A 20,434-nucleotide genomic window follows, 5' to 3' on the forward strand; every position below is an offset into this window, starting at 1 on the left:
ACTGTGTGTAACTAGGAGGGATGGGAGGACTGTGTGTAACTAGGAGGGATATGAGGACTGTGTGTAACTAGGAGGGATATGAGGACTGTGTGTCACTAGGAGGGATGTGAGGACTGAGTGTAACTAGGAGGGATATGAGGACTGTGTGTAACTAGGAGGGATATGAGGACTGTGTGTCACTAGGAGGGATGTGAGGACTGTGTGTAACTAGGAGGGATGTGAGGACTGTGTGTAACTAGGAGGGATGTGAGGACTGTGTGTAACTAGGAGAGATATGAGGACTGTGTGTAACTAGGAGGGATATGAGGACTGTGTGTAACTAGGAGAGATGTGAGGAATGTGTGTAACTAGGAGGGATGTGAGGACTGTGTGTAACTAGGAGGGATGTGAGGACTGTGTGTAACTAGGAGAGATATGAGGACTGTGTGTCACTAGGAGAGATATGAGGACTGTGTGTAACTAGGAGGGATGTGATGACTGTGTGTAACTAGGAGGGATGGGAGGACTGTGTGTCACTAGGAGGGATGTGATTGGTCTGTGTGTAACTAGGAGGGATGTGATTGGTCTCTCCTACCTCACAGTGGTTGTCCAGCTTGGTCATGGAGAGGTCCAGCCCCTGATGTTGCTCCTTCAGCGAATCATAGCGAGTCATCCAGCGACTCACTTCCTGCTGGGCGGAGCTCAGCGAGTTCTTCATCTCATTGGTCCGCTGCTGCATCCCCTCCCACTGCTCGGACAGCTGTGAGTGGCTCTCTGTCAAGCTGTGGGGGTGGGGTGTACGAGCAAAGGGGGAGGGGTCAAGATCAAAGATGTTTATAACCTTCCATTTTCATCACGTCACCTCAGACCACACGAATAACTAACAAGTCATGTGACCGTTGCTCCAATTCTGATTGAGAATAATTTGATTGAGCTGTTTACACACGCAGTGGCAAATATTCCTGTTTAACCCTTTCACTACCACACTACCAAATGGTTAACCATTTCATTGCGACAATACAGAAGGTTAAAGGGGAGATGAAGCATAGCGATAAACACATAGTCATAGCATCAAATTAGTATTTAGATAAACCACAGAAAAGATCACGTTATAAAAATAAGGCGTTTCTAAGAAAAAACGATTTGTAATGTCCATTTATGTAGCATTTATGAACATGTGCGCCGCCATTTTGTTGCTGACGTCACAGTGTTGGTTTGGTGTATACACTGTGGGTTAGCTGCATAGTAAACATGGTCGGGTCAGTCAAATGTTGCCTACCAAACAACGGGACCGCGGTGGTTCTTTTTGTATTGCTCCTGGCTGTTCAAACTAATTTTACCATGTGAAAGAGAGAGGAAAGTTGGTTAATTTCCACAAACTACCAGTGAAAAAAACAGTGTTGTTGGCACGTTAGCTCAGGCTGGCTGCACTCAGGCGGCGCGACCAGCCTGTTGGACAGGGAATGAAGATCTCCAGCGAACACTTCATTGCCTCAGTTATGTTGTTGGGGGTGGGAGGTTTGTCCAGAAGACCACTAATCAGCTGAAGCCTGATGCGGTTCCCTCGGTCTTCGACAGACAGACCGGCGCAGGCAGTTCAGCGTCGGGAGCATTTAGCCTGCTGGCTACCTAGCTCCAGTTCAACCAGCCGAGCGTCGGGACCATTTAGCCTGCTGGCTACCTAGCTCCAGTTCAACCAGCCGAGCGTCGGGACCATTTAGCCTGCTGGCTACCTAGCGCCAGGTACCAGCGTTAGCTCCCGGAGCGATGGCTAGTTAGTTAGCACCAGCCGGGTACCAGCGTTAGCTCCCGGAGCGATGGCTAGTTAGTTAGCACCAGCCGGGTACCAGCGTTAGCTCCCGGAGCGATGGCTAGCTAGTTAGCACCAGCCGGGTACCAGTATCAATTGGAAGTAGAGAAGGTAACCACTGCGCTCGGACAGGTGCTGCGTAGTCCAGAAATCTACCAGTCAACCTAGCCTGTGCTAATTACTGATTGTCATGGTGTCGATCACAGCCTAGTTAAGGCTTGTTTGTTGCAACCGTTCTTCATTGCACACTGATGAAGGCCGGACGGTGGAAAACGTTTTGTGCGTATTAAAACAAACGATATTCCTTGAGTGAGGTCCCTACCCCTTTTTTCTACTAATGAGCTGTATTAAAACATCACACAACAACACTACAGTCTGAGAGCAGACGCCTGCAGTTACACTCTCTGGCCAGCAGAGGACATCAAGTCAATGTTATGTATAATAGCAGCTTCATTTAACCCAAAGTGCTTCACAGACAAAAACATAAACATGACCACAAGAAGCCTGACTACAGACAGGGGGCGCAGAGAGAGAGAGAGAGAGAGAGGGGGGGGTGCAGAGAGAGAGAGAGAGAGAGTGTGTGTGTGTGCTACCTGTCCACTTCGGTCTTAAGCTGCAGGTTTTCCTGCTGAAGGAGGCCGTTCTTCTGCACTTCCTGGTTTAGCTCCTCCCTCTCCTTCTGGCCACGCCCCTCCTGCTCCTCCCATTTCTCCTTCTGCTGTGCCATGGAGCAATACCTGGAGAGAGAGAGAGAGAGAGAGAGAGAGAGAGAGAGAGAGAGAGAGAGAGAGTTTACATGCTGAATGAATTTAATTTAAATATAAGCACGAGAGAGAGAGATCTATAGATATTGAATGAACAGCACAACGGAGAGGCACAACTGGTATTGATTACTGGCAGTCAATAACTGATCAATAACTACTGTATGTGACGCACAGCTGGTATGGTGTAGATGTTGGTGTGAGAGAGAGAGAGAAAGAGAGAGAGAGAAAGAAAGAGAGAAAGAGACAGAGATAGATAGAGAAAGATATAGAGAGCGAGAAAGAAACGCACACACACGAATACGTTTTAGTTCTAAAATGCATAACGTTTGCTACCTTCACGTCCGCCGTCCGCCGTCCGCACTACTATGATGACGCAGACACCCATGTTCACTTCCAACACATCATGACCAGGTCAACACATTATGACCAGCCCAAAACATTATGACCAGCCCAAAACATTATGACCAGCCCAAAACATTATGACCAGCCCAAAACATTATGACCAGGTCAAAACATTATGACCAGACCAAAACATTATGACCAGACCAAAACATTATGACCAGGTCAAAACATTATGACCAGACCAAAACATTATGACCAGACCAAAACATTATGACCAGGTCAACACATTATGACCAGGTCAACACATTATGACCAGGTCAAAACATTATGACCAGCCCAAAACATTATGACCAGGTCAAAACATTATGACCAGCCCAAAACATTATGACCAGACCAAAACATTATGACCAGACCAACACATTATGACCAGGTCAACACATTATGACCAGACCAAAACATTATGACCAGACCAAAACATTATGACCAGACCAACACATTATGACCAGGTCAACACATTATGACCAGCCCAAAACATTATGACCAGCCCAAAACATTATGACCAGGTCAACACATTATGACCAGCCCAAAACATTATGACCAGCCCAAAACATTATGACCAGCCCAAAACATTATGACCAGCCCAAAACATTATGACCAGCCCAAAACATTATGACCAGGTCAAAACATTATGACCAGGTCAAAACATTATGACCAGGTCAAAACATTATGACCAGACCAAAACATTATGACCAGGTCAAAACAGTATGACCAGGTCAAAACATTATGACCAGACCAAAACATTATGACCAGGTCAAAACATTATGACCAGGTCAAAACATTATGACCAGGTCAAAACATTATGACCAGGTCAAAACATTATGACCAGGTCAACACATTATGACCAGGTCAACACATTATGACCAGGTCAACACATTATGACCAGCCCAAAACATTATGACCAGCCCAAAACATTATGACCAGGTCAACACATTATGACCAGCCCAAAACATTATGACCAGCCCAAAACATTATGACCAGGTCAAAACATTATGACCAGGTCAAAACATTATGACCAGACCAAAACATTATGACCAGACCAAAACATTATGACCAGGTCAACACATTATGACCAGGTCAACACATTATGACCAGCCCAAAACATTATGAACAGCCCAAAACATTATGACCAGGTCAACACATTATGACCAGACCAAAACATTATGACCAGCCCAAAACATTATGACCAGCCCAAAACATTATGACCAGGTCAACACATTATGACCAGACCAAAACATTATGACAAGCCCAAAACATTATGACCAGACCAACACATTATGACCAGACCAAAGGCTAGTTCACATAGTTTGCAGAGACTGGTTTAGTTTTAAAACACTTGTGTGAACAGAGACTGGTTTAGTTTTAAAACACTTGTGTGAACAGACTGGTTTCATTTTAAAACACTTGTGTGGACAGAGACTGGTTTAGTTTTAAAACACTTGTGTGGACAGAGACGGGTTTAGTTTTAAAACACTTGTGTGGACAGAGACTGGTTTAGTTTTAAAACACTTGTGTGGACAGAGACTGTTTTAGTTTTAAAACACTTGTGTGAACAGTGACTGGTTTAGTTTTAAAACACTTGTGTGGACAGAGACTGTTTTAGTTTTAAAACACTTGTGTGGACAGAGACTGGTTTAGTTTTAAAACACTTGTGTGGACAGAGACTGGTTTAGTTTTAAAACACTTGTGTGGACAGAGACTGGTTTAGTTTTAAAACACTTGTGTGGACAGAGACTGTTTTAGTTTTAAACTGTTTTAATGTGGATGTAGCAGAGAGGAAGAGATGGGGGGGGGGGCTGCAGACAGGAAGTGACCTACAGGAAGTGGTTGTGTTGCCCTTCCTGCCCCACCCCTCTCCACACAGACACAGGTTTGTACCGTAGGAACGGCTGGTCTAGATTTCTGATCAAAACTAAACACTTTAATTGAGACGGGAAAAGAGAGAGGTAGAACAGAGAAAGGAGAAGAGAGGAAGAGAGGAAGAGAGGAGAAGAGAAGAAGAGAGGAGAGGGGAGAGAGGTAGAACAGGGAAAGGAGAAGAGAGGAAGAGAGGAGAAGAGAAGAAGAGAGGAGAGAGGAGAGAGGTAGAACAGGGAAAGGAGAAGAGAGGAAGAGAGGAGAAGAGAAGAAGAGAGGAGAGAGGAGAGAGGTAGAACAGGGAAAGGAGAAGAGAGGAAGAGAGGAAGAGAGGAGAAGAGAGGAGAGAGATAGAACAGGGAAAGGAGAAGAAAGGAAGAGAGGAGAAGAGAAGAAGAGAGGAGAAAGGAGAAGAGAGGAGAAGAGAAGAAGAGAGGAGAAGAGAAGAGAGGAGAGAGGTAGAACAGGGAAAGGAGAAGAGAGGAAGAGAGGAGAAGAGAAGAAGAGAGGAGAGAGGAAGAGCAGGGAAAGGAGAAGAGAAGAAGAGAGGAGAGAGGAGGGTAGAGGAGGAGAGAGGCGACTTCGGGTTACTGAGAAGCGGTTTATAAATAAAATGAATTATTATTATTATTATTAGAGGTAGAAAAGACATGTTCTACTAAGAACTGAACCCTCACATAATTATATTATATTATTACATAATTATAATTTCTATAAATGTATAAATAACCTTCATACATTATCATAGTCTATATTAGACATCTAAGAATAACCTTCATATATTATAATTGTCAAAGTCAATGCTTTAACTTTGGAGATTCATTTAAATTATTTAAAGCATTAAAAGAAATAAATCTAGATTAATCTATGGAGTGAAAAATCTTCAATCTTAGCGCCGCGGATATAAGAAAGAGGTCTTTAAAGCTGAGTCAATGTTGATGGTTTTGTTGAACATTTGTATTTCACAGGAGAGAAACTGTATTCAAATAAAGCTATTAAAATAGTATTTGAATCTAAATATACTTTCTTTGTGTTGATTTGACATTAATTCCATGATTTTACTCAAGTAAATATCTGTTACAAGCTTCGGTCTTAAGTAGAAAAATGGTATTTTTAATCTAGATTAATTACAGAAAATTGTGAGATTAGTACATTTTTTGTAATCTATTGACAGCACTAATTATAATATTTCTAGTATAAATCTAGGAACAACCATCACATAATAATAATAATATTAACGTGGGACTTACTTCTGGTGTAACGCCCTCTGGTCGCTCTCTAGCGCCCTCTGGCGGGCCTTCAGCGTGGCGTGCTGGCTGATCAGCTGCTCGTACTCGTGCGCCTGCCTCTCGTGCAGGTCCAGCAGGCGCTCGTGGTCGCTGAGCACGCTCTCCCGCCCCTGCCACGCCTCCTCGCGCTGACGCTGCCACGACTCCACCTCCGTCTCCAGGGCGACCACCTGACCCTGCAGCACGGCATTCTGGGCCATGAGAGAGGCGCCCTCGGAGGAGCGAGTGGAGTTCTCCACCTGAGGATGGAACGACGGGAATTAATTATAACTATGGATGTCCCGATCCGATCACGTGATTTTCAGAAGATCGGAATCGGGGGGGGGGGGGGGAAATCGGGATTTCTTTTTTTTTTTTACTTTTTATTTTAGCGTTTATCGCTTTTCTGGTCAAGCATGACCGACAGAAACAGGTTGAAATGGGATGTAGAGCAGGGGAAGACATTCTGAGAAATGACGGCTGGTCCGGGAATCGAACTCGTGTCCCCCAGATCCGTGACGAGCACGGTTTTCCCCGACGCAGAAATAGCGCCGAGATATGCGGTGAGCTACGGGAGCTCCCGGGATTTCTTTTTTATATATATATATATATATATATATATATTTTTTAAGTAGACTAGTTCATAGTCTAGAATCATTCTGCACTAAGCCATTTTTATATTTTATTTGATTATTTATGACTGAATGTAACTGAACTTGTGAAGCTAGTCGAGGTACCTCTGTCACTGCACTACCTCTGTTATTGCACTATTCTGCACATCATTTGTTATTGCACTATTCTGCACATCATTAGTTTTAGTTTACATGGTTATTTTGTGGTGCACCACTGATCCAATGCTGCAATAAGTGGAAAAAATAAGCTATATATCCATGTTGGATATGGATATACTGTTAAAAAAGCCATATCCATGTTGGATATAATGGATAGTTGGATACTGTTAAATAAAAAAACAACCTTAACACATTAATTGCCAAGAACGAGTATACTCGTTATTGCCCGCCATGCGTTCAGCGGCAACAACCAGTTAACTTGTTTTTGGGATCGTTGTTTCTTTTATTCGCTATATCTATTCATAATTCATAGCCGCAGCCTCTACAGACCCTTCAGACCCTGTCTGAGCTGGCAGACGGTCAACACCGCCCTCTACTGCCTTGCGGAGCTATTACACTCCAGTGGAAATGGGCTGGTGTGTTTTTTGAGCCGTTCTGAGCCATGGGGGCGGGGTTTAAATACTCAGGCGAGCCAGGCCTTTACAACGATGGCATGGCACACTAACCTTGCCCGCCCGTTCATGTGTAACGCTCGGTAATGCTCTGGGACAGGATCGCTGTGGATAACTGGAATGGCGATCAGATAATTGGATTCTTTTTTTTGCATTACATCAGATACCAGGTAAGGACTCTATATATAAAATCTTGCGTTGATCTAGTATTTCTTTCTACCGCGATCAAAGCTATCTGTGTGTATGTGTATGTGCTTATTATTACCGTTGGCTGCGGGGGGGGGGGGGGGGGGGGGGGGGGGGGGCGCCGCGCTACGATTTCATGTATGCACAACGAGATATAATAATGATAATCCAGCGTTGATTTCAGGATGATTAGATAATCAGCCGAAAAATTACAACGTGATGACTGGATTACACTAAAATGGCCGTTTCTCGTCTTTTCCTGGAATTACTCAGAATCACCCAAACCATACTCGTATTCAAAACGGTATAAAACGGAAATGTACGGATGAAAAAACAATCTGTTTTGTACATGTTGACTGCATGCAAGTCATTGATAAGCGAGGGGTGTTTTAGACCCATAGCCATAATTTAAGATATAGTTTAAGCCTTCGCAAATTTCCCCGACCTCCCATTGACTTCCTTATTGGCACGGTAGCCCTATTATGGTCAAAGGGGCGTGGCTCTGAATGTGTTAAGGGTCAACTTGATTGAATTTTCTTTCCTTTTCTTTTTTCTTAATGCATTGCCGAAAGATCGTATCGGGAAAATCGGTATCAGCAGATACTCAAAATCACATGATCGGGAGCAAAAAAATTCGATCGGGACATCCCTAATCATAACCCATAGACAGGATATACCTCCACCTTATAGAATATAAATATAACCTATAGACAGGATATACCTCCACCTTATAGAATATAAATATAACCTGTGCGTGTGTGTGTGTACCTGCAGCTGCGCGGTCTGTGTGTGTAGAGCTGTGTTCTGCTCCTGCAGTGTGTTGGTGTGCGTCTGCAGCGCCGCCATCTGGCCATTGAGAGAAGTGTTCTGTTTCTCCATCTGCTTCACCTGATCCTTCAGCAAGCTGCTCTCTGTCTGCAGCGATGCATTCTGGGTAAATACAATACACGTTCAGCAAGCTGCTCTCTGTCTGCAGCGATGCATTCTGGGTAAATACAATACACATTCAGCAAGCTGCTCTCTGTCTGCAGCGATGCATTCTGGGTAAATACAATACACATTCAGCAAGCTGCTCTCTGTCTGCAGCGATGCATTCTGGGTAAATACAATACACGTTCAGCAAGCTGCTCTCTGTCTGCAGCGATGCATTCTGGGTAAATACAATACACGTTCAGCAAGCTGCTCTCTGTCTGCAGCGATGCATTCTGGGTAAATACAATACACGTTCAGCAAGCTGCTCTCTGTCTGCAGCGATGCATTCTGGGTAAATACAATACACGTTCAGCAAGCTGCTCTCTGTCTGCAGCGATGCATTCTGGGTAAATACAATACACGTTCAGCAAGCTGCTCTCTGTCTGCAGCGATGCATTCTGGGTAAATACAATACACGTTCAGCAAGATGCTCTCTGTCTGCAGCGATGCATTCTGGGTAAATACAATACACGTTCAGCAAGCTGCTCTCTGTCTGCAGCGATGCATTCTGGGTAAATACAACACGCAAGCTGCTCTCTGTCTGCAGCGATGCATTCTGGGTAAATACAATACACATTCAAACATGCTTATCTGTCACGGTTAAGGTTGTGATCTCTCAGTGTGAAAGAAGCAGGAGGGCGTTTAGCGGCTACCACACCAGCTGATATGCAAAGCAGAAGCAGAGGTGGTCAGTGATTGGTGCATTCTGCAGGAGTACAAATCTTTCAGCGGGTGCCTATAGGCACAGATAGATGGTGCAAGGCGGAGTCTCTGGCGTAGTTCACCGGCGGTCATCTTGCCACAGGCAGCACGCCCACTCATAACATGAATGTCTATGGTGCATGTATGTCTATGGAAATAACTATAGCTTGCAAATCTTTCAACCGATTTACAAACGGTTTGGCTTATTACAAACGTTATTAACGTGGCTATGATTCACGATGCTTGGACATGTTGAAATTATTTTCATATGAAAGTCCATTATAAGTAATGCAGTATGATAACTACATCTCTGACGTTTATAACAAACCAAACTGTTTGAAAATTGGTTGAGAATTTTGCAAGCTGTGGTTATTTAAATAGTACTACATGCACCATAGACATTCGTGTTATGAGCGGGCGTGCTGCCTGTGGCAAGATGGCCGCCATGTGGCAATGTCGGTCTCCATTGGCCAGCAGCGCGGGTGAGTCATCTCGTCTTTATATATGTCTATGCCTATAGGTGCCAGGAGCAGTCCAATAGGCAAAGCAAGATGCTAATGAGATATATTATATATATATATCTAATGAGATATAATTAGAAGCGTTACATTCTTCTCTATGTCGAGGAGGTGATCTTTAAGTCGAAGCAGCTCAGCGGTGGCCGACCCCTGACCCCGCCCCAGGGGCTGCTGGGAATTGTAGTTCTCTTCCTTCTCCTGGCGATGACGCAGAGTCTGATGAGCCTACAGAAAAAAACAAGATAATAGCACGATGAAACTAGCAAGTTGGAGTTTTATATAAGACTATGTTCACACTGATGAGATTATTTTATATTTATAGTAGGGATGTCCGATATTATCGGCCTACCGATATTGGCATTAAAATGTAATATCGGAAAATATCAGTATCGGTTTAAGAATATATATTTTTTAAATTTTTTGATTAAAGTTTTTAAATTTTTACATTTATTTAACCTTTATTTACCCAGGCAAGTAAGAACAAATTCTTATTTTATTTATTGTCAAAAGTTTGCACAATGTTGTGTTAATTCCACAACAAGAGATATGTAATGTTAATTACCTGAAATTATTCCATTTTTTGGGGGGGGGGGGGGGGGGAACCCCGCATATATCGGTATCAGAAATTAAGAGTTGGACAATATCGGTATATCGGTAAAAAAGCCAACATCGAACATCGCTAATTTATAGTAGTAGTATTACTACTACTTTACATAGTTGCATATTGAGCAGGGCAGCGAGATCTGATCACAAGAGACGCATGTGGAACAGACATACTGAGACCTGGATCACCCAGATGGGATCTTAACCTCTTAAGCCCTAGCCATATTTTAAGAAAATTCGCCTAAAAATACATACCTAAGTAAATGGAAGATTGCTCCACTTCTACATGGTCCATTTGCATGTTCTTGGTATCTAGGGACATCTATGGATCTCAGGGAATGTGTTCCCAGTGTCATAAATATTGTGTCTGTTACTTGGCTTGAGTAAATTGTAATGAACCAAAGGAGAATATACATTTTCTTTTTTTTCTTTTCTTTTTTCATCTTTGACAGTGAATAACACCATGCTAACATTGACCAGACATGACAGATTGAGCTGAGCTCATTCAGCACCTTCTTAACACTTTGATTGCCCAACCCGAGTTTTCTCGGGTTTACCCCCCGCGGGTTGAATGCCCACTCACGAGATTTTTTTTTTATTAGCGATCTGAAATCATATTTCATCAACCGAGTCTACCGTTGGAAATCCAGCCACTCCAGGCGCTCAGATATGAAAAAAGCGCCCCCTATCGTCTCCCAGATGGTAATTCACCCTTTTGGATTGAACTCAATGAAAATGAATGAGAAAAAAAATCCCTGACTCTACATTTTACTTCTCACTCACGCAGCCGGGGTCGATCAGCTCCACTAGTGAGCCTCAGAGCAGCGGGGATTATGTGTTTTTACAGTATACATGGTGAATCAATAAAAGGATCGATTTTTTCGAATGGCGATCAGGAATTGGAATAATCCACTTGGATACCATCTGATCTCAGGTAAGGAATCTATGTTACCAGTCTTAGGATAATCAGACTCGTTTTCACGGAGATATAAGCTTTTATGTGATTATGTGATATGGCTGATTGACTGTGCGAGCGGTCAGGAAATAGGAGAATCGATTTTCAGCTCGCGGCCAGAGCGTGCGTGCGTACACATGTACTATCGATGATCTAGCGTTTATTTGAAAACGATTCGTGAATGGGCCGAGGAATGACAACGTTCTAGAGTATTCCAGTAAAGGGCGATTATCATGGAATGTCTTCATTTTTCCATGAAAACGAGTGCTTTTCAAAATGCTAGAAAACGGAAATGAAGCGATAAAAAAACAATCTGCTACGACAATGTTGACTGGAAAATGAGTCTTTGATAAGTGACGGGCAGATTAGACACATAGCCATAATTTAAAACATAGATTAGGCGATATTAACGTTAACATTGAAGTGGTGCTGGGCATTCAAGGAGGTAAAAAGGAATTAAGCTTGGGCAGTGAAAGTGTTAAGATCACGTGTACACAAGATCTAAGCAAATGAATAAAGGGCAGATGATTTACAGGGGGTTTTGTAGATACAGTACTGAATTCTGCCATCCGGACACATGCAATTTGAAATATGATTATAGAATATTATGGAGAACAACAACTTAGAATAGAATAGAATAGAAATACTTTAATCATCCAGAGGAAAATTTGGCACAAAAAATCGCTCACAGTAAACATTTAGGTAGACAAAACAATTAGTCACGAATAATAATAAAAAAAATAAGCCTAAGAATAAAGAATAAATACGCCTATGAATAAAATAATAATAAATAAAAAAATTGGGGGGAAGGAGGAGGTTGCTGGAGTTGAGGGGCTGAGAGGCGGGGGAGGGGTGGACAGGGCAACTGAAGTTGTGTCGGGGGGGGGGGGGGGGCACTGTGTTAAACCTGTTGTACTCAACACCTTTTTAACTAAATGATGAGCAACCGGGCGGAAAAGGTGGAACGGTGTCAACGGTCGACAAGACACAAACGCTATCGTCATGTGGGGTTAGCACACCAGCTGCAGAGGTGGTTAGCATGTCGGCTATCAGGCAGCTAATCGCCATGTGGGGTTAGCACACCAGCTGCAGAGGTGGTTAGCATGTCAGCTATCAGGTAGCTAATCGCCATGTGGGGTTAGCACACCAGGTGCAGAGGTGGTTAGCATGTCGGCTATCAGGCAGCTAATCGCCATGTGGGGTTAGCACACCAGGTGCAGAGGTGGTTAGCATGTCGGCTATCAGGCAGCTAATCGCCATGTGGGGTTAGCACACCAGCTGCAGAGGTGGTTAGCATGTCGGCTATCAGGCAGCTAATCGCCATGTGGGGTTAGCACACCAGCTGCAGAGGTGGTTAGCATGTCGGCTATCAGGCAGCTAATTGAGGAGCAGTTCAACAGATATTTTGAGAAGTCGGTGACGACTGAGATAGGTGGGACCAGTGAAGGAGAAGATGGAATTAATTCACAAAGAAATTCCAGAGAGATGACATGACTAACGGATGAAGTTTCACGACAGGACGGTCGTTTGCGGAGCATTGAGAGGAAAATGTGTGTACCTTGGTCTGTGTGTGTGTGTGTACCTTGGTCTGATTTGATTTGATTTGATTTTTATTTAGTACATACAATTTATACAAAAGTATAAAAACAAGGGGTACAAGGATAACATGTGAAAGTCTGTCGACTTGTTTCCAACATGGACCCAAAAAGAATACAATAAATCACAAAGAAAGAGTTAAGAAGATAAGATAGATACAACAAGTAGATAAAATAGACAACACAATTTTCTGAAAGAGCCTCATTACAGCATGTCATGTTCCTGTTCTTCAAGAGTGGTGGCCAAGCACCCTCTGCAACCTATTGTTGCAGATGTCGCTTCACACCCCTCTTGAAGACAGCAATAGTGGGGGAGTTTTGGATGGCCCTGGGCAGAGAGTTCCACAGCCGGCAGGCTGTAGACAGAAAGCCATTCTGTGAATAGGAACCATAAACTGAGAGCTGTCCAGACCGTAACTGTCGTCCGTGGACCTGGCCACGCAGGACAATGCGAGAGCATAAATATCTGGGGGCAGATCCATTTAACATTTTATACATATGTCCCAGTTTCAGAAAGGAGACCCTCTGCTCCACAGGGAGCCATCCCACCTCATTGAAGTGACATGGCTCAATATGGGTTCGAGGTGGCAGATTTAGGACCAATCGTATGGTCTTATTTTGGCTGGTTTGTAGCCTGTGTTTACTTTCCACTGTAACACCACTATACCAGTAAGTACATGCATAATCATATTGGCTGAGGATCATGCAGTTGGCAAGCAATTTCATAGTTTCCAGTGATAAGAACCTCTTTTTTCTGTGCAAAAATTTCACCCTTGTGTTAACTTTTTTGATCACCTTCAGGGCCATTGTTTTCCCTGAGAGTGTTTGGTCGAGGTCTGCACCCAGGTATTTAACACAGTCTCTAGACTCCACACTGAAGCCATTACAGCTGATCTCAAGTCGGGAACATTCCTTTAATTTATGTTTTGAGCTGAATAGAATTGACTCAGTTTTTCCAAGGTGAATCGATAATCTGTTGTCAACTAACCATTTGTGAAGGCTTTCCAGCTCCCTACTGAGACCGGCTTGTATTTCTGCTGAGGTCTGTGATTGATTGATTGATTGATTTATTGAAAACTTTATTAACAGATTGCAGAATGGGTACAATACAGTACGGCTAAATACATACAATTGTTAAGGGGATGCAGACCAGAGAAAGACTTTCGTCTTGTTTACATCAGGGTCCCCCATTTTCAATTCATAATGTTTGTGTGTGTACCTTTGTCTTCTCCACGCTGATCTGAGGTGTGTGTGTGTGTGTGTGTGTGTGTGTGTACCTTGCTCTTCTCCAGGCTGATCTGAGTCAGTTTGTTCTCCAGGTCTAAGATCTTTTGTTCTCTGATGTTTAGAGTCTGTTGGACCGTCTCCTCCAGACGAGACTCCAGCAGCCTGGAACCACACACATATATAAATAATATATATAAACATACACACACACACACACATATATAAATAATATATATAAACATACACACACACACATATATAAATAATATATATAAACATACACACACACACATATATATAAATAATATATATAAACATACACATACATACACATATATATATATAAATATATATAAACATACACACATAAATATATATAAACATACACACACATATAAATATAAATATATATAAACATACACACAGCTCATACCAATTTTTTGGATATACTACTTCTGGATATTGCAACTACTACATAAAAACGTGAGTAACAAGTTTTTCTACAACTCAAGTTCAGACCTATGTTACTCTATTTCATTAGCACTAAAAGTGAATTATATTTATTGAAACTTCAGAATGTCATCTTTCAAAAGAGACCAGGCTCATGCATGTGCTATAAGTATAAAGTATAGTATTTTGGTTTGCAAAAAAAGTATGCAGTCCTCAAGTTCAAGTTAAAACACTTTTGGGCACGCCTGTTAACACATTGAGTGCCAGCAGGGGTCGCACGATTTATCGCTTGAATGCCAGCCTTTTGGGACAGATTTTCCGATATTTCATGATTTTCGCGGAGCTATTTCTATATTCTATATTATGGCTATGTGTCTAATAAGCCTGTCGCTTATCAATGACTTGCTTGCAGTCAACATGTACGAAACGGATTGTTTTTTCATCGGTACATTTCCGTTTTATACCGTTTTTCTAGAAAAAGATTCCGCAGGAATCGCCCTTTACTGGAATACACACAACACGTTGTCATTTTCCGGCTGATTTATGAATAGTTTTCGAATAAACGCTAGATTATCGATGGTATATGTGTACTTATGCACGCTAGGAGAAGCGGGCTGAAAAATCGATTATCTATGACTTGGTCAGCGCTAACGTCATATACACACATACACAAATAGGGGACACGTTGTGAAATATGTGAAAAAAACATCAGATTACCCCAAAACTGGTAAAATAGATTCCTTACCTCACATCAGATGTTCTGCAAAAAGATTATTCCAATTCCTGATCGCCATTCCAAATATCGATCGCGTTTATTGATCCAACGATCCAACCTCGAAACACATATTCCACGCTGCTCTGAGGGTCCCCAATGAATGCAATCGTCTCGGGTTACATGCCTGAGAAGTAAAATGTGGAATCCGGGTTTTTTTCCCCCATGCATTTCCATGGAGTCCAATCCAATGGGTGCATTACCATCCGGGAGACGATAGGGGGCGGTATTTGCCCTTTTCGAGGTCAGAGCCAGTCCCAATGATAACATGAGGCTGGATTGATGAAAAATGAATGGATATCGCTAATAAAAGCAATAACGAGATTTCTCGTCGTTGGCACTCAACGCATGACGGCGAACAACGACATTTCTCGTCGTTGGCACTCAAAGTGTTAAGAGGTTAACCATGTTTGTTATTTTAGTTTTATCCCCCTTGTGTGTGTACCTGTCCTCCAGGGCGCGTGTGTGTGTGTGTGTGTGTGTGTGTGTGTGTGTGTGTGTGTGTGTGTACCTGTCCTCCAGGGCGTGTTCTTGTTGACTGATCTTCTCCAGCTCCTGGTTCAGCTGTTGAACACACAGCTTCTCTGATACTAACTCCTAGAGACACACGGAGAGAGTCGCACCCAAACAAGGTTCATAATCGAGGTATTAGATTCTCATTAAAAGCTTACACAAGCCACCCCAACATGCGTTTTTAACACTTTTTATTTGTATGATGATTGATGAATAACAATTTGTTTGGTATAGTTTTTCCACCAACAATGTTCAACAAACTACTGAAAATGTCTTCGCATAAACACTACACCTTTACCCTCATTGAGAATGCAAGGATCTATGAAGCCCCGCCCCCCCCTCATGTCTAGTTAGCACACCAGGTGCAGAGGTGGTTAGCATGTCGGCTATCAGGCAGCTAATTGAGGAGCAGTTCAACAGATATTATCTGCTAGAGCCACACGCACAGAACTGTTAATCCATGGCTTCTGGTTTGGAAACGCATGGATTGTTTTCCTCGGCACAACGTCCTCAATACATTTATTTAAAAAAATAATTATTATCTTTTTCCCCCTTCTTTTTCCGTTTTTCTCCCATCCCAATGTTAGTCGTTATGCCAATTCCCAATCCCCTTCCTGGTCGTTGCACACTCTACCCCCTACCGTCGGTCTGGGAGGGCGGAGACTATCACATGCTTCCTCCGACACATGTGTACCCAGCCCACCGCTTCTTTTCACCTGGCAGCGCGGACTCTCACTGGGGGAGTGTAACGTGTGGAAGGTCACACTACCTCTCCTAGATCCTTCCCTTGCTGTGCAGGCGCCCCGACCGAACTGTAGGAGTCGCTGTTTACAACGACCAGGACCCACCCAGGCCACCCTCACCGGCTTCCCACCCGCTAACACTGCCAATTGTGTCAGTGTGGACGGTCGACCAAGCCGGAGGTACCGCTGACAGCCGGATTCGATCCCACTGTCTGTGGTGGTAGGCAGACGCTTAGTCCGCTGCGCTACCCGGCCGCACCCTCAATACATTTCTGTATGAAACCAGTGACTGCCTCCGTGTATTCGTCAATGTTATCTCGTGATTGGTCTGGTGATAGGTTAGTTGGTATTGATTGGTCTGGTGATAGGTTAGTTGGTATTGATTGGCCTGGTGATAGGTTAGTTGGTATTGATTGGTCTGGTGATAGGTTAGTTGGTATTGATTGGCCTGGTGATAGGTTAGTTGGTATTGATTGATCGGTTACCTCTCTCAGAGTGCTCAGCGTCCTCTTGTCGATGGTGGCCTGTTTCTGCAGCTCCTTATTCCCTCTCTCCAGTTCTTTGGCTTTTATCGACACCTCCTTTAGCCTCTCAATCTCCTTACTCAGAGCTCCGCCTTCCTTCTCCCGGCTGGCCAACCGCAGGCCTTTCTCCTCCAGCTCCGCCTCCTTGGCCTCCAGCTGCGTGCTGACGCGCCAGCTCTCCTTCTCCAGCTGCTTCCTGTCCTTCTCCGATTGGTCCAGCTCCTGCTGGACCCGCCTCCTCTCCTCCTCCACTTCCTCCCGCCTCCTCCTCTCCTCCCTCAGGTCCTCCACCTCCCTCCTCAGCTCCTCCTCTTTGCTCCTCCTCTCCTGCCTCTCCCGCTCCGCCTCCTCCCTCTGCTCCCGGCTCCGCTCCCGCTCCTCCTCCAGACGGTGTTTCTCCTGGTTCAGCGACGTCACGTTCACCTCCAGACGCTCCGCCCTCTTCCTCTCCCCTCGCGCCTCCTCGCGCACCTCCTCCATCTTGCTCTCCAGCTCCTCCCGCTCCCTCTGCGCCTCCCTGAGGAAGCAGAGAGGATTCTGGGTCTTAAATCACTTCAACAAAAAACGAACCCTTAGTATTTAAATCGCTTTAAATAAAATGTCACTTTAAACAAAATGGAAAAGTCACTTTAAAGGAATGAGGAATATAAAAGTCACTTTAAGGAAAGAACCGATGTGGTTCTTGTATAGTATAGTTTAGATATAGTAAGTATAGCATAATGACGGAGTTAAAATTGTATATTGTATAGTAGTGTACATAGGAACCAGTGCCTTCTCAGGAATTTAGCATGTCTATTTTTATCATGCACATCTTAGGGCGCTTTCACATATAGTTTTGGTGGACTCTGCGCGATTCTGGGGGTGAAGTTGCAACATTGTTGCATTCTTCATTTGGTTCGTCTGCATTCACATTGCAATTTGTCAAGTGCACCAAACTTTCTGAACAATGTCACGCGGTCGAAAAGGCTGCTCGTCTATTGGACACAACAGAGTGAAAATGTGTGTGTGTGTGAATGCGAGCCCTATTGTGTGTGTGTGTGTGTGTGTGTGTGTGTGTGTGTGTGTGTGTGTGTGTGTGTGTGTGTAGTAGACGCAGCGGGAGGAGTGTAGCGGAGAGAGAGTCAGGGAGCGGACGCCGGTCTCTCGGTTTGATTGCACTGAAGCGCTGGTGAGGTTGACCGGTGAGGAGTTTTTTTTGCGCGCGTGTGTGTGTGTGTGACTGCGAGCCCTGTCTGACTCCAGTTCCACCATTTGACCGAATGTCCCGCATCCCGCATATTGAGAGGATGTCCCTCTTTTCGAAGCAAAAAATAAACATGGGTCTAAAAGCCCCTCCCCTACAGTAAACGTAGCAACCCACCTCTTGTCCTGCTCGTGACGCTACCTCATATCGCAGATCTGATTGGTTAGGTAGTAATTTAGCGCTCTGCTCGTGAGAGTCGTGAGTCACTTCCTATATTTGGTCCGCGTTTGGTCCGATGAACCGAGACCTACGTTTTCAGGCGGACCAGAGTTTGCGTGTTTGGTCCGCACCAGAGTTCGACTGAGCATTCACACCACCCCAAAAAAAAGCGGACTATCCAAGAAAACGAACTCTGGTCCGATAGTCCGGACCAAACAGCTCTGGTGTGAAAGCACCCTTTCTTATTATGTCTTCTTATTACCCGTTTTGTTATGTCTATTTTATTACTGTATTTTGCACAATCGATGCGGGCATGACCATCTGCATTTCACTGTATGCCCTGGTATGTATGTGACAAATAAACCTCTTGAATCTTGAATCTTACCTTACCTTAACTAACCCTTATGCTAACAGCAGCTGTTCAATGAGAGAATCAAACATCTGAACTGAATCAAACAACTGAACTGAATCAAACATCTGAACTGAATCAAACATCTGATCTGAATCAAACAACTGAACTGAATCAAACATCTGAACTGAATCAAACATCTGAACTGAATCAAACATCTGAACTGAATCACACATCTGAACTGAACTGAATCAAACATCTGAACTGAATCAAACATCTGAAGTTCTGAACTGAATCAAACATCTGAACTGAATCAAACATCTGAACTGAATCAAACATCTGAACTGAACTGAATCAAACATCTGAACTGAATCAAACAACTGAACTGAATCAAACATCTGAACTGAACTGAATCAAACATCTGAACTGAACTGAATCAAACATCTGAACTGAACTGAATCAAACAACTGAACTGAATCAAACATCTAAACTGAATCAAACATCTGAACTGAACTGAGTCAAACATCTGAACTGAATCAAACATCTGATCTGAATCAAACAACTGAACTGAATCAAACTGAACTGAATCAAACAACTGAACTGAATCAAACTGAACTGAATCAAACATCTGAACTGAATCAAACTGAACTGAATCAAACATCTGAACTGAATCAAACATCTGAACTGAATCAAACATCTGATCTGAATCAAACAACTGAACTGAATCAAACTGAACTGAATCAAACAACTGAACTGAATCAAACTGAACTGAATCAAACATCTGAACTGAATCAAACTGAACTGAATCCAACATCTGAACTAGTGATGCACGATATATCGGCCGCCGATATAATATCGGCCGATATGACAGTTTTTTTACACATCGGTATCGGTCTGATAAAGATAGGGCCGATATATGGGCCGATATATAAAAAAAAATATATATATATATATTTTTTTTTAATCTTTTATTTTTATTTATATATATATATATATATATATATATATATATATATATATATATATATATATATATATATATATATATATGTTTTGGCCTTAAATAGTTTCAAAATATCAGTAATTTCTGAAAATAAGTTACAAAAGTAAAAAAAAAAAAATGCGTTTTGGAAAATCAAACAACTGAACTGAATCAAACATCTGAACTGAACTGAATCAAACATCTGAACTGAATCAAACATCTGAACTGAACTGAATCAAACATCTGAACTGAATCAAACATCTGAACTGAACTGAATCAAACAACTGAACTGAATCAAACATCTGAACTGAACTGAATCAAACATCTGAACTGAACTGAATCAAACAACTGAACTGAATCAAACATCTGAACTGAACTGAATCAAACAACTGAACTGAATCAAACATCTGAACTGAACTGAATCAAACATCTGAACTGAACTGAATCAAACAACTGAACTGAATCAAACATCTGAACTGAACTGAATCAAACATCTGAACTGAACTGAATCAAACATCTGAACTGAACTGAATCAAACATCTGAACTGAATCAAACATCTGAACTGAATCAAACTGAACTGAATCAAACATCTGAACTGAATCAAACAACTGAACTGAATC

General features: G+C 42.9%; 1 protein-coding gene across 1 annotated transcript in view; it reads right to left on the minus strand.

The window, feature by feature from the left end:
* The window catches only part of ccdc88c (coiled-coil domain containing 88C), a gene marked incomplete at its 5' end in the record, with an annotated part of 137,320 nt that overhangs the window by 25,382 nt on the left and 91,504 nt on the right, over positions 1-20,434 (minus strand). Inside the window, 8 exons of the mRNA XM_084308542.1 lie at positions 575-761; positions 2,383-2,526; positions 6,060-6,337; positions 8,275-8,436; positions 9,789-9,923; positions 14,129-14,240; positions 15,812-15,897; positions 17,042-17,597. Coding sequence (XP_084164668.1) covers positions 575-761; positions 2,383-2,526; positions 6,060-6,337; positions 8,275-8,436; positions 9,789-9,923; positions 14,129-14,240; positions 15,812-15,897; positions 17,042-17,597 — 1,660 coding nt within the window. The remainder of the gene's footprint in view (positions 1-574; positions 762-2,382; positions 2,527-6,059; positions 6,338-8,274; positions 8,437-9,788; positions 9,924-14,128; positions 14,241-15,811; positions 15,898-17,041; positions 17,598-20,434) is intronic.

Source organism: Notolepis coatsorum, assembly GCF_963971535.1.
Source record: "Notolepis coatsorum genome assembly, chromosome: 2".
NCBI lineage: Eukaryota > Metazoa > Chordata > Actinopteri > Aulopiformes > Paralepididae > Notolepis > Notolepis coatsorum.